Genomic DNA, 15,503 nt, shown 5'->3' on the forward strand with positions numbered 1-15,503 from the left:
ATTACGGTTTTATAGCCCTGATAGGAGGCTCTGGAACATTACATCCAGCTCTAGTATCACACTTAAGACAGTTTAAAATGTGCAGAAGGAACTGAAGAACTACCCAACTGCCAGAGCACACGCTTCCAGTACCTGAGAGCCTCATTTTAGATTATGAAAAAGGAATTTGAGGGGAATCCTGTTATAATAGACAAATACCTTCACAAAAATAGATCATCAGGTTCTAGCGAGCTCCTTAACAAAAAGCCTACAAGACCCACTGCCCAGCTATTCAGCAACAGCATCTTTGTTACAGACCAGCATTAAAGACAAGGATTTCGATAAGACTGTGGCAAAGCATTTTTCACAAAGTAAGAGCCTCTTTTAGACTAGCAGCAAGTCTGGCTATTTGTCTGGCACGAGGTTTAAAAGGTAAAGCATGATAATTCAATTATATGGTTATAAGCAGTACTGTGACGTGTGGTTGCTTGGATTTAGGTCTGCTTCCAAGAGTGCAATAATAATAAAAATCAATCAAGTAATTGAATGGCATTTCTGAGATTAATCACCCACTTTTTGAATTTGTATCAAGGTAAATATTTACCTACTGGGGTGTCCACTGGTACTTTAAAAAGCAACAAAGCTCTAGAATAAGTGAGGTCTCCTCAACAAAGTTCCCAAGGGGACGAAACGGGGCCGCCAGCTGCGTGCTGCTGCAGCAGCCTGCTTGCTGCTCACCCACCTGCACCCCCTCTCCTGCGGGCAGGACTGGAAGGTGGAGAAGAGGCAAGCTAATTAGAAGGGTAAATACACAAAGTAGCCCTGGGACACAGAGCCATCCTCTCTGCTGCTCCCACCACTATTTTCTAGCATATTAAGGCAGCTGTAAGCCTTCCCAGTAGGGTTTCTCTACAGGCAGACCAACTAGACCGGACGGGTCAGCAGAGCACAGAGGGACGGCTTTCCAGAAAAATGAGCTTTATTTTTTATTTTTTAATTTTAAGAGAAAAGGAAGAATCACAACAACCTATTACAGAGGCAGGTGCAATAAGTGACAGAAAGACATCTTCCTCCAGTGACCCTCCTGTAGTTTAACCAAAGGGATTCCTGCTCTGCTAAATCCCAGGAAAGGGGACACTTAAGGCAGACTCTTTGGCATCATTTTTTTCCTGATCATCAGCTAATATAAAGACTAAAAAACCTTGATTTTGACAAGTTCAATTACTTGGGCAAACTATATAAAAGAGTGCATTTGTGGCAGAGTGAGGGATGGGACAAGACAAGCAAAATAAAATACCAAAAAAAAAATCCTGTTATTAAGAAAGAAACACATAGGTCACAAAGAAAACAGGAAATTCTTATCTCATCAGAAGAGCTCATTCTTAACTTGAGAAAAAACTAAGAACACAATTATTTGGGAAGAAATTTTTGCTTTTAGGGGAATAACTCAAGTGTCGTCCTACTATTCCACTACACCCTATACGTAAGTCATTTTATCAAAACGAAAGCTCACAAACACTACCAGGGTTGGGAGTAACCTCCTTGAATGGATTTTTTTTTAATACTATTTTTATTGGTTCATTATTTTTATGGTTTCATTAGTTTTAATACTATTAGCATCGGTTCATACCCTCTAGGCTTTCAGAGAAAAGAGGCACGGAGTACCGCACGCTAACCTGACTCGATTTCTTCCCTATTGTCAGCAGCACCCTACTGCCACAGAGGACGAGCCGCGCTCACTAACAGGGAACACCAGCACCCTGCTGACTTCTGAGCCCCACAGCTGGCCTCAGACTTCGACGTACACTCGAAACAGGAAATACATCTAAACACATACACTATGTTCATAAGTTGGAAGCCACAAAAGGCAAGCAGCACACACGTTCAAATTCCTACTTGAAAACTCCATGTGTACTTAAGCAATAAATTCCCGTAGACCATCACTAGTCATGTCTGGATCAATTCCTAGGGACCAAAGCAAACCCCATACAACCACCAGATTTTTCATCTGATGAAAAAACGGAAACAAATGCTCAGAGTAACTTATAGCACAAAAAAAAACACTGTTCCTCTTCATTTTCATAATTAAGACATAAAATACGTCAGTCAAGTTTAAAAACCACACTAGGCACAATATTCAAAGTGTTCATGATTAAGTGTCATGATTTCCCCACAATTCTGAGAACAAGTAAGCTGGGTGGCCAGTGACAGCACTTCTTAAAACATTAAATAGTAATTAATATTTAACTTTGTCACTTTGCAGCGTTCCTCAGTGCAAAGTTCCTCCCTCTCCTACATAATGCTTCAAAACTAAAGCTAGGGGAGAATAGCGTACAACTATGGTAGCCTGTATTCAGGACAGAAAAAAATCATGTGCATTTTTTCCATTGAAACATCAGTACTTGTTATTTAAAGCAATGCCCATCCGAAAATCATGGGCGTTTAATTTTGTCTATTCTTATTGCCGTGTTGCAGACTCTTCGCCAGTTACTGCACTGACACAAAGCCCAGCCAGCTCCAGCCTGCTGTTCCAATCTGTCTCGAATCACAGCAGACACCAGTACAATTCCCCATGGACGCCCTGAAAAGGAGCAGAGAATGACAGCTCGTGGAGATGAATCTTGGGAGTAGCAGGGAAAAAGGAGCGGAGATGAAATAAAGACGATCACACAGGTGTAACTGCAAAGTTTCTTCTGAGGGTAAAGAAGTGATCTGCGTCTTGCTGAGAGATGAAACAATCTGAATTCATCTGATGCCTATTCCGGTGGAGATTTTGTTTTCGAATACCCATCATCTATAGCCACGTACCTAAGTTATGGCCATTAAAACAAAGCGATGAAAAACTTCTAGTCCACCTCGGCTAAGCCACTGACTTGCCATCTGTTGTGCTAGCAGCTTACTGAAGATAAGCAGCCTGGAAGCATTACGGCAATTAAGAAATCTTTTGGTCATTAACTCCACACCAATTAAACACTAAAGGCTGGCAAAATTGGACTGTGGCTCAGATCTGCTGTTCATGGCAAACTCTTGTGTTCCCAGTGACTGGCTTCACCGTGCAACCCAGCGTTAAAACCATTTACTTGGGCACTTGTCTGACTAGGAGCAGCCTTAGCACTCACGGGAAGTACATGTTCCAGAAATATTCACATGCCCACAACGTACTTCATACCAACTTACACAACGACACCATTAATCCCCATTGAAGAATGCCATGTTTAAAAACACTTGGATCCATGCACACACGTGTACGAGCATGCATACACACTCAGATCTACCCGTAAGAGAGTCACTGGGCTTGTGTCACCAACATTAGTGTTACCCAAATTCAGAGCCTCACATCCATCTCAGTGATAAACTCCCTTCAAGTTTGAAACAGCCCACTACTGGGTTTAACACGGTTACACAATTCGGAAGAGGCTCCTTAACTCCTTGAGGGTCACAAACTAACCCACGTTTGCTGCGAGAACTGCTAACTCCAAGTATCTTCACATCACGCGATCACCGTTAGCTTGCTGCATCCACACCAAGGAGAAAAAGACCACACAATACTCAAAAACAGCTGAGCTGCGCTTGCGTACAGCTCAGTGGTAGCACCACGTTCCTGGCTTTGGAAGGGTCCTGCTCTGCGAGCTCAAGCCACTATTCCTGCACCTAGAAAACTGAAAAAACAATGTTTTGGCTTTCAAAAACCCCTTAGTTTAAAAGCGAAATTACTTTAGTCCCAAAATACAGCACAAAGCAAGACGTTTGCAATGCCCCCAGTTCGTGCCCTGCCTCCAAGGCACCAACGCAACTGCTTGCGCTACTCAGCCTTTGAGAGAGGCATCGAAGAGGAGAAGCAGGAGGCAGAGCGCATTCCAGCCTGGCACCCCGGCCCAAAGCTGCTTCTTTTGCTCTGGAGGAACAGGCGTTGAGGCAGCACAGAGCTTAAAGCAGAACAGGAGTCAAGGCAGAGCCTCACAACACTTGGCAGAACATTACATTCAATGCAGTTTCCAACAAATTTCAGTGCTACATACTACAAGATACACCCTAATAAAATAATAGGTAGATTTTCAAGCCTCCTGGAAGACATCTGTTAATGCAAACAAGTGGAATTTCATCGACTGCCTTCTCTTCTTTTCCTTACGTCGCCGACATGACCAAGTTTCAGCCATGTCCTTCGCAGGCTTGGAGGCTGTCATTAGGTGATGCATCTAAAAAGCTTACTAGTCAAGTTCAATTAAAACATAATGCCATGCTCAGTGGAGGTTTGAGTCTTCACCAACTCACTCGCCTATCTCACAAGGCTAAGCTTCTTTTCACTTAACATCTGTCAATTTCGTGATTTTACAGTTCTTTCTCATCCAAATTAACTCTTCTGCCACATCATCCAAGAGGGATGAAAATGCCATTTCGGTCTCCTTCTGTCCTTCCAAAGACCCCATCCCCATTCACTAGCCACAGAACAGACTTACCCTTCTCTCAGCTTACCAGATCTGTGATGGGCACCTGCTTCTTCTGACAGATGGGAAGAGGAAAGACGACAACCAAAAGACAAGACCAGACCCTGACAAAGTGGCTACATCCAAACTATAGCAAGATGCTGTTTCTGGGTCACATTCAGACCTTGGTCCAGTTGACAGGTATCCAGGTTCCCAGTTCCTAAATAGCTGCTGGTGGTACAAGGAGATCATTTGATGGACAAGGCTGAACACCAGCTCTGGGCTGCGCACCAGCTCAGGCAGCAGCCAGCCACGTTAGCACCAAAGTGTGCAAAGTCCACCTGAGAGGCAGATTATTACCATGAATCAGATCATTTATTAGCCTAGATGGCCCGTCTTAGACGAAAGCTGGCTCATGAGATGGATGGTCCTCACACAACCTGCTGCACCTGTTTTTCCCCCTCCCCAAAAGCTTTCTGAATGTTATAACTATAAGGGATTGCCACTACTGTACGCCTCCTTCATCCTCTGTAGAGGAACATGCCCCTGCTATCCTTCACCCTCCAGTTCCCTATCTGGGGAATAATTTCCATGGTCACTTCTGCCACACTTGCAGATCTCCTAAAGAAGGTGAGTGAGCAGACCTTGAGGGGGAGGGAAAAAAACACCTCATCAGCACCACCTGGCAATTATTTCAGTGCTGTAGACTTAAGCTGCCAGTGTTTACATCCCTAATTAAAGAAGCTACAGATAGTCCGTGGGGCCCTTTACACATTCACAGGGCAGCTACTGGATTTATTTACTACAGGTAACACACCAACCAACCACACACAACATAGTAAACTGCTATCAATCAATGGCATTTAATACGCTAGCGATGCATGCACCCGTACACAATGTCTAGGAAACCTACCTTCTCAGCATACGCACAGCTGGGAAATAAACCAGCCACTGCCTCTGCACTGCTTGGTTTTGCTTTAACTTTTAAGCGGAGAAGCTGCTGTTTCCAAAGTGGGCAACGAGTTAGGGATGGAAGTGAACAACGCTGACATTGCGATGCGAGCTGTGATTTCACTAACACCCTGACAGCGTAGGCATAACAACGTCTAGACGAATACAGCCAGGTATCTAAAGATGTAGCTCCAGAACAGTGAAGTAGCCTGAGCTGCTGGACACTTCTACCCCTCCTGCCACCTTTCCCTGAAGAAGAAGAGGAAGAGCTATTTAGAGCAACAAACACTGCCCCAACAGCTGATCACATCCTCCATCTGTTCGCAGCTCCACGCAGACCACTGAGCTGCTGCCAAAGCAGTTAAAAAAAAATCCAGCAGCTTTTTCTGAGAGCAACTGCCATCCATGCACGCTCCCAGCGATCCGTCCTCACTCCTCGTTACTCCTCCTGCAGCAGCACGTCACCTCCCACAGCCACACTCGAGGCCCAGAAGTCCAAGGCTCTGGATTCAGCAGCAATGATTTCCGTAACCCTGGGAAGACTTCGTTATTTAGCTGGGTGACTGCGGTCTCACGTTTCTGAAGTTCCTGCAGACACACGCACTCGAGAAAGCTCCTATAACCCAGTCCGTCAGACCAAGGTGTTAAAGGGTCGCTACCATAAAGATCGCTTGTGCGAGAGGACCTGCTTTGTGGTGCTCTACCATAAGACTAACGATCTACAGAAGCATCCACAGCCCATTTGATTTTATTTGTCTGGGTCTGAAGGGAGACTACACACCGCAGTATTTCTTGGAAGTAGCCCGAGCTTTTCTTCCAAGAAACGCACAGTAGAGTCACTCTTTCTTTCCTTCCAATAAACGAGCCAAGCTATTTTTTCAGTTTTAAGAAGTGACCGAGGTTGCGATGAGGCTCACTCATCTCAACCCTTCTGAGCTTCCAGTTTTATTTTTTAAAGTGAAGAAGCCATAACTGAATAGGCAGGCCCAGGATAAACAGGGCCTCCCACAGAGACTTCCATAGTATCCTCACCTCTGGGTGTCCAGCTTCTACCAAAGTCCCCTGAGGCTTCCTCTTATAAAGGGTGGAGAGAGACTTGTCTCCTACAGCATGATTCAGAGCAGGAATGCCTCCTTCCCAGATGCTCAAGCACCCCCTGTTATTACCAGGAATTCTGTGATGGAAAGAACATTTTCCCAAGTCATGCAGCCTGCCCAACAGAAGCTAAGTTAATTACATAAGCACACGGCTAAAGCTCCTGCTCCCAGACAGCCTCTCTCCAGCTCCATCACCAGTCCAGCAGGAACAGCTTCATTCAACAGCCTCAAACAGGCTCACGAGGCAACCCCAATAATTTGTTCCCCTGAAAGCCGCTGTGTAATGCGGTGCTCAGACTGACCTCTGCACCACTACAGCAGCTGCACATGCTATATCCGAATTATTTGCTCTAAGGAAAGTATATACTTCAGGAGAATTACTGTGCTGCTCAGAGCTTTCATCCCGCTTCTGGTGTATTTGCTCACATGGCTATGAGGTGAAGGTCAGTAATGTCAGAGGCTGCCTTGAAGTTTAATAATATAAAACCATCAAGTACCACTCGTGTCAAAGAAATAATGGCATATTTATCTTATTGCATTCCCTGACAAGCCTCGACTGTTGCAGTTCCCATAATAACATTAAGAGCAGCATTACAGATGTCATTTCCCATTTGAACTCCTCATTTGCAGCAGAAGAAACCTGAACTTGTGGATTGAGTTATTAACAGAGAGAGAGTTAAACTGCAGCATTTGTCTAACTATTTAACTTCAATATTCCCTTCTTTTAATTATCCTCGGAGAGCTTCACATATGACATACCCTTCCTCAAAACACAGCAGTCCAAATCTACCTTGGTCACTATTCGAATAAAAACTTGGCACAGGAAAGGAAAATGTAGGAACTGTTTTCATCACTTTAATAAAAGTGAAGTGACCTCTTCCCAACCTTGAAGGAGCCTCAACAAATACTTGATCTTCTTTGATTACCTGTACCCATATGAGTGCTGGAACACTGCCTAGCACATCCATGAAGCGCTGTCCATCCTAAGCAAAAGCAAGTTCATTTCCAATTATTTCTCCTCATAACTTCTTCACGATGCATCCCCAGCAAGCCTCTATTTCTTGAGGAGCACCCCTACAAAAACCATAGCAGGGACTAAACATTACCCGTGCAGGCACCAGATGCCATCAGTCTGAATTTCAATGTGCACTCAGCTCTCCTTGCCAGGCAAGTAGAGGAAGCCTGGATCCCTTCATCCCCTGACTGTAAAGGAGAAGGGACCCGAGGGCTCCCCTCATGGTGGGATACCACTACAAAAGGACACTGTAAAAGAAAATCTGATATTATACACATAAAATGACACTTCAGGTACTGTTTTGTATCAGAAAATTTTAGGACAGTGACTGGTCAGAACCCTGAATGTTGTCATTAATACCCACCCACTTGACAAGAAACCTAATTTCATGATAACCTAACTCTGAACTAAATCAGCAAGGTTTCATTTTCAGACAGGAGACAAAAGTTTGGGAGGGAATGGAGTCAGTCTTTTTTTTTATAGTCAAAAATATCTTTTTAATTTCTTTCAACCATTTTGCAACCAACACAGCAAGAAAGAACCCCACCTCTTTCCTAACAAAGCCGTAGCAGGCTACTTAGCCAGTACCGATTAGGCACCGCTGAACCAGATGCAATTTTGGCCACACTTTCCACATGTTTCATTTAACAATTCACAAGCGATTATTCCCGTTATCAATTGACCATGATAGAGCAGGTGCAGGAGGTGGGGGAGAAATGGAGCGATCGGGGATTGGAGATCCGTCAAGGTCAGGAGAACACAGGAACACGCTTCCCAGGAGCGGCATTACCGGGTCCGAACGGAGGGATACAAGGCGTGCCTGTGGTCCCCGACCTCTTAGCTGAGAAATACCTTCACTGATCACAGGAAGATGCTAAGAAAGAGCTATTAACGTGAGTGTTATGCAACCATTAAGCTTGTTTTAGATGAAGCTAACTAGAACGCCTCAACCTAAGTCGCAATAAGATTCCCTTTCTAAATTAGCAAGGTAACTCAACCGTACCACCTAAAATCAGTCCTAATAGTTTCAGCCCGTTCTGTTACATCTCCTTTTACTAAAAAACAAGCAGAGCATAAGATCTTCAAGGCAGGGACCGCACCTCCATTTACAGGAAAAAAAAAAGAACGAATGAATTGCATTTAGTTAGAGGAAGAAGCGTGCTCCTGGACTATCAAAAGACTTCTTTTTCCTAAAGTATCATGAATTTTTAGAATTACCCATTCCCTCAACTCGAGGTTACAATATTATTTTATTAGAATTACCAGGTTTACCTGAGCGTTGATAAAAAAATGGCTAAAGTTTATTTGCCTTCTTTGTTACCTATGTACAAAAGCTAGGTATTTGTTGAACTCCTGAGTTCGTGACAAAGCTCATCTTTTATACGCTATTTCTTTTGAATGTTTGGATCATGGAGGGGTGAAGAGAGAAGAAAAATCTCCAACAAATCAAGCATAGATATCAGTGAAGTGCAATCAACTGGAGCACTGAACTACAAAGCTGCTGAGAAAAAATGGCCTACAGGGTGGCAACGTATGGTCTGCCATGAATAGAATATCTATTTAGGAAACCCATCTTATAAATAAAGGAATAGTCCGGTGGAACAGCTCATGGAAATTCTAAAAATCAACAGCTCTCAAATGCAAGAAGGTTTAATACATTGCTACAATTTACTGATATAAATGATACTTGGAGAAATGGAAGCGAGAGCATTGTGAAATGGCTACTGAATTATTCACCTCGATAACCTACAGCAACCGGTCAGCCACGGAGCCCCAGCCCTTCGCTCCCAAGTACCTGGGCACGCTAAGGAACTGCCAGCTCTCCTACGGCATAACCCTGGGTTGTGCAGCTGTTGATAGGGACTGGTGCTGTAAGATGCAGTTGGTTATGATCCAAGCACCAGCCAAAGAGCTAAAGTGGCACGTAAATGCAATGCATTACTGAATTAAAAACAAAAACAGGCAGCGGTCTGTTTAAATATATACATAAACTCTCAAAATATTTCATTTTTCTCATTACAAATCGTTGTTATCCATAGGATACTCAACCCCTCACTCCATGACACTGCTACTAACAGTTCTGTAAGGAGAGGAAATACAGCTCCCAGGGCCGTCTTGCAGGAGCACCGCACAGAAACGAGTGACTTGGTTTTCAGTTCCAGGTTAATTAGACATAGCTACAGGTTTCCAAAACTGAGATACTCCCTTGCACTGAAAACCCTGCCGTCGCATCCTGAACTTCCCTATCACTCTAAGCATCTGAGAGCGCTGTACAGGATGAATTCTGATGCTTTAAAGCATGTGCACGGGGCAACATAGCTTCCAGGAAGATTCCATTAGGAGTTGCCCACTTGCAGCCCACAACAAGACGTTGCATGTACTCTAATGCAGAATTTAGCCTACAGTCTTAAAAATAATATTCCAGATAAGACACATAAAAGCCTCAATTAAAATATATTTGTTAGCTGTAACAGTCTCAGCTCGAATTTTAATACTGGCACATGCGCTTTTAGTTCCAACCATAAATAAAGCCATTTTATAACTCTGTTCAAGCCATTCCATAAAATGTACTGAATGCATACCTTATCCTGAAAATTACTGACAGACAAGAATGCAGAACACACACAGTGTCATTTCTCAAGCCTCTCATTTCATTCTGTACTTCAGACAAGTTCTGGAAGAAGCATTTAAAGAAACTTCAACAGAAGAACGTGCCCAGAACATCCAGCATGGATGCCATAATATCAGGGAAGTGATGAAAGATGGAAACAAAGCATGCTAACAACTAGAAAACACCACTGGAAATTAGAAATTGTGCCTTTTTATTAATAATTTTATATATGTGTACTTTCAAAGACATTTGTCCAGCTGGCTGCTGCGTTCTCTTACCCACTAACAGGAACTTCAGAATATTCTGAGCAAGGTGAAAGTAAAGCAAGTCTGGGTACTACTTACAGCTATTAGCGTGTTGCTTACTCTCCATGCAGCCAAAACAAACATCGCACCTAATTTAGAAGTGATCAGTCATGTAAAATACACAGTTTTCTTTCTCAACTCCATCCAGAAGCAACATATGGCAGTCTTTCAGTCACGGAACGCAGCCTTGTTTTGACCACGTACCCCTAACTGGTGAATTACCGGCCATTAAGGACAGCACGTTTTCAAGCACCTAACAGTCATTTAATGATGTTTTAGCATTTAAATTTTTTCAAAGACAAAATCTTAATCTTGTTCACTACTGGCAACTTCTTGCCACAACCACTGGTGAGGTATTGAAAGTGTCAAGGAAGAGGTCACGGAATCCAGCATGGAGGGAGGAAGCAGCATCAACTTGAAAGGAGCATCTCTGAGTTCAAGCATTTCCCTTTTGGAAACTGAGCACTGGGGATTTATCTACCCTCATTATAACCCACCTCTAGCACTTACTGTTTCATTTAATGAGAAACCCGTCACTGGTTTATTCTACGCTTAACTAATTGATCTGACAGATTTGTTAAGTCCCTGTCCGTCCATCAGTCTTCTGAATCACATGTACCATGCTAACAAGTAAAACACAAACATTTGATAAATTGCATACACGTCTTAGAGTACAAGCAAAAGAAATCAACTAAGACAAAGTTACAACGTGTTCAAATTATATGTTGTGCATACTTGAATGAGTACAAATACCATATTGCTACAAGTAATATATCAATGTATTTTCCTAGAAATCTAGTGCTGAAATACGGCATTTAACTTGGTAGATATACTCTCCAAGTGAAGACCCCTGAAGACTAAGAAATTTTATTAAGAACTGCCTAGTCTAAAAGGAAGAAGAAATATGAAGCAGAAAATTTAGAAGTGATGCTGCCCTTAAAAGAGGAATTTCAGAAAAAGATCTGACCCAGTACAATCAGTTTCCAACCAAAGTCCTGGCCTACACCTAACCACAAGATAGAAAGAGATCAAACTATCAGGGACAGTGAAGCCTTTGCTCTTCGAATCACAGCAGTGAAGCATTCTGCCTATCGCTCCACTGCTCATTTTGTTCCCCTTGCATTACCATGTTTATTCCAGCAATACCTAGGAGCTTGTGCCTGCAAGAACTTGCCGTCTAAGATGTAAAAGAAAACAAGAAGCATCCTCCTGCACGAGGTTTACCCAGAGCAGAGTTCAGATTCATGATTGGCAAAGTTACAAATAGCTTGCCCATCTCTTCACCATTACGCACATCATTCTTCTGGATATCTAAGTCATAGAAGTGGTACTGTCCCAAACAGAAATCACACCTGAAATAAGCATCAGGTTAGGAGAGACATACAAAAACGATTCCTCTAAACCACTGCGGGCTTCAGGTAACTAAATACGATAGCCCAAAAAGACGAGCGTTAAAGAAAAAACAAGTTAATCTACAAATACCAAATGGCTTGTCGACCAGCAAAACACAAAATAACACCAAAACCAGCATTCAGTACATCAGGGTGTTTTAACCACCCCATAACAGAAGAGCCATTTCTTCTGCTCCCCTCACATGCACCACAAGTTTATGAGAGCAAGAGAGGAGGCAGAGCAGGCTGCACGACACGCAGGGAAGCCTGAAGATGCTGTCAGCAGGAAATCCTTCTGTAAATACGACACCTAAACGCAACCTTCGTGCGGATAAAAAAAAAAAACATGAGGTAACCTTTACGAGAGAAAAGCGCATGAACTTATTTACTCTTTTGTCACCCGAGCTAGCAGGACACCTTGCTCAAGGCTTAATCCTTCGGCAGTGCCTCGGAAGAAAGGCCCAGTGACCCACCCAACGCGCTCCTGACGGATTTCCCCCGTTTGATGCTGGATGCCGAGGGGTGGCCGGCTCTCCCCCCCGCGGCCGCTTTCCCTCCCGGCTCCTCCGTGAAGGAGGGGCCTGAGGCGAAGCCCCCCGCGGCGGGGGAGAAGAAAAGGGGGGGGGGGATAGAAGGAAAAGGGGGGGGGACGACGACACCGGGCACCGCCCCCCCAAACCCTTCGGGACCACCGCCCACCTTCTGAGGGGGGGTCCCCAAATCCCCCCCCTTCATAAAAAAGGGGGGGAGGGGGTTCCCCACGCCCCCTTACGGCCCCCCACCGGCCCCTCAGGCCGCCCCTCGCGGCCGCCCCCTCCTCACCTCGCCCCCCGGCGCTCCGTTAGCGGCGGGCGGTGCCGGCAGGAGGCCGCCCCCGGCGCTCGGCGAGGCGGCCGCCGCCTGGCTGGCGGCCCGCACGGGGGCCGCTCCCGCTGCCGCCGCCGCCGCTCCCGCTGCCGGTGCTGAGGCCCCGGCCCCGGCTTTGCCCAAGCCGCCGGCTCCCCCGCCGCCGCCCGGCCCCGGCCCGCCGGTGCTGCCGAGGCCGCCGCCCCGCTTGTTCTTCCGCCGCTTGGCTCCGCGCTTGGCGTCGGCCGGGCTCATGGCGCCTGGCAGCGGGCGGCGAGGAGGAGGAGGCGGAGGAGGGAGGGAGGGGGGCGGGGGGGGGGCGGCGAGGAGCGGGGCGCGGCGCCTGTCACGGCCACGGGGCTGCCTCGGCCCCGGCGCCGCGGAGCGGAGTTACCGTCCAATATGGCGGACACAAGGGGAAAGTGATCCCCCTTTACGTCGCGGGGCTCCCCCTGGCGCTGACGGGAACCCGCCCCGCGGGGCACGCCGGGAAGACGAGTTCTCGCTCCCGCCGTTTCCTTCTGTCTCTTCGGGTAAAGGACTACAAGTCCCGGCGTGCACCGCGGGAGCGGGCTGGGCGCGGCCGCTGATGTCACCCGCCGCCGCGGGGCGCGCTGGGAGCTGTAGTCCCGCCCGCCGCCGTTAGCCCCGCCGGCCGACGTTGCCACCCCGGTCAAGGGACTACACCGCCGCCCAGAAGCCGGCGAGCACCACGTGACGCGCGCCCCCGCGCCTTAAAGGGGACGCGGCCGCCGGCCGCTCCCACAGGGGCCGAGGCGCGAGGGGCTCCGCGGCGTGAGGGGAGCGGGGCCGAGCCCCGGGCTCGCCGCAGGCAATGGCGGCCGCCTCCCGCGCTCCGCGTTCGCACAAGCACCACAAAGGCGCGGTCAAACGGCCCCGCTGACCACGTCCCCTCAATAAAGAGTCACGGGGAAGCCACGTTTTGCCCCCGATGTGTGCAGGCTGCGGGCGCAGGGAGGCATCGAGTCCCCGGGGGGAGGCTCAAGATGGAGGTTGAGCCCCGTGGGCTGGTGGCACGGCGCCCTGCTCTTCACGGGGCCGGGTGGCAAGGAGAGCAGGCCTGCCGCACAATGTGGCCAACCCAACCCATGGCATCACCTCACAGCCCAGAGCTCCTCTTCCTCACCACCGGCCTCAAGCCCTGCTGTCCCTTTCTCCTGCTAAGCCGCAGGAGAATCCCTTCACCTCACGGCATTAACTCCCACGTACATCCCCCCGCCATAAACTGCCACATAACCCCCCCGGTGCATCATAAGCCATCGGCCAGCAGCATTTCCTGCGATTGTTTTGCCCTGGTGGCACAACGTGCGGTCGTACAGATGGACGTGGAAAAGACAAAATGCTCCAGCGCGCTGCTTTGATCTGATGTGATGGCCTGACGTAAAGTTATAGGTGGGGTCATGAAACCTGGCGATGATTGACTGCAGTGTAAAAATCTCATCGAGTTGTTAAGATTTTGATGGCCTGTGTGGTAGCGGTGGTGGATCTGGCTAAAGCTCAGAGACACCAGAATATTTTCCTTCCATTCACTGCAGCCACGCAGCACGGCTGGACAGCTGCTTGGCTGAAAGACACAATGCCCATAAAACGTTTACAGGTCACAGAAAAGACGGCTCTGGAGCTTGGGAAGGGAAATGGAAGAAAGCACTTATTCCAGTGCATCCTGACGAGTGCTGGCAGCTCCAGTCATAGCCACCATCCATGCTGAAGCTGTTCCAGGCTTAGTTTGCCCTGATACGCATGAAGGAGCTTTGCAGGTACACGCAGGCAGCTGTGAAACCAGGAGAACATGTTTTTTCGTTATGTGGTCTAATAAACGGTGAGTTTTTTGGGGCAGGGCGCTAGCCTTCATGAACACATTCAACACAGCGCGCACGGGGCTGTACCAACAAGAAACAGCAGAGACAACCGTAGGCTTACACAGAACTCACACGATTGTGTGCAGCATCTTGCCAGGAACAAATAAATTCCAGGCCTTGTCCTGTAAACTCAAATTTTACTCCATGTAACATCTCTTCTTAATACATGGTGTTATTTTCAGAGCGCATATCTTTCACTTGAAAGGCTGACATGTCTTATTTTAATCTTATAAAGGCCAGCTTTATCTTCCTTTCAGAATTGTATTTTCATTTGGCCCCTGCTCATCTAACACCATGCTTCTGAAAGAAAGATTACAGCTCTGTCAGTCTCTCTGTCCCCTATGTGCTACAGATAAAAAACATTATTATGAGAAACTATTATAGTAAAATCACTCAACTGTACAGCAGCTAAAGTAATACTGCTTAGTCTGGCATCACAATGTTTAATTCCAATGCTCTCGTTATAGAAACATAAATGTTTTCCTTTTACTTTTCAGAAAATAAGGGTCATCCATAAGATTTTTTAAATTCAGCTTTCAACATTAAAGACAATTTGCAGTGCAGGACACAAAGTCTTAATAAACTGTCGAGGCCAGGGTCTTTTTTTTTTTTTTAATCTGCAAGTAAATACTAGTGCTGGGGAAAATGAAGTACTTTTATGGCTTTGAACAGCACTCAGCTACCACACCTTATTTTTAACTTACAATTAGCTGCTGAGCCAGTAGGTTGTTTTAGAAATGAACTTGCCAGCTTGGTGGTGGATTTGAACATTGGTATGAACTGGAGCGAAAGGAAAAGGAAATTAATTTGCCTGCTGCAAAGACTTACAACCAAGATTCTTGCCCTCACTTGAATCAAATTATTTAAAATGCTCCACCTCATCCCTAGAAAAATAAAGCCAGTCATTTGAACAAACTAACTTTCATTTACCTCATTGTTAATTTAAAGAATGGCATTACACTTCAATATCCTTTTGGGGGAAAAATCATTTATACTCCTAAAGT

At 46.3% G+C, this 15,503-nt stretch overlaps 1 protein-coding gene across 2 annotated transcripts in view; it reads right to left on the reverse strand.

Annotated features, from left to right (window-relative positions):
* The window catches only part of FAM193A (family with sequence similarity 193 member A), a 77,661-nt gene extending 64,392 nt beyond the window's left edge, over nucleotides 1-13,269 (reverse strand). For both annotated transcript variants that reach the window (XM_080590568.1, XM_080590567.1), the window contains exon 1: nucleotides 12,596-13,269. In XM_080590568.1, coding sequence (XP_080446694.1) covers nucleotides 12,596-12,874 — 279 coding nt within the window. In that variant the 5' untranslated portion in view covers nucleotides 12,875-13,269. The remainder of the gene's footprint in view (nucleotides 1-12,595) is intronic.
* Between the last annotated feature and the right edge of the window lie 2,234 nt (nucleotides 13,270-15,503).

Source organism: Anser brachyrhynchus (assembly GCF_964034855.1).
Source record: "Anser brachyrhynchus genome assembly, chromosome: 4".
In the NCBI taxonomy this organism is placed as follows: Eukaryota; Metazoa; Chordata; class Aves; order Anseriformes; family Anatidae; genus Anser; species Anser brachyrhynchus.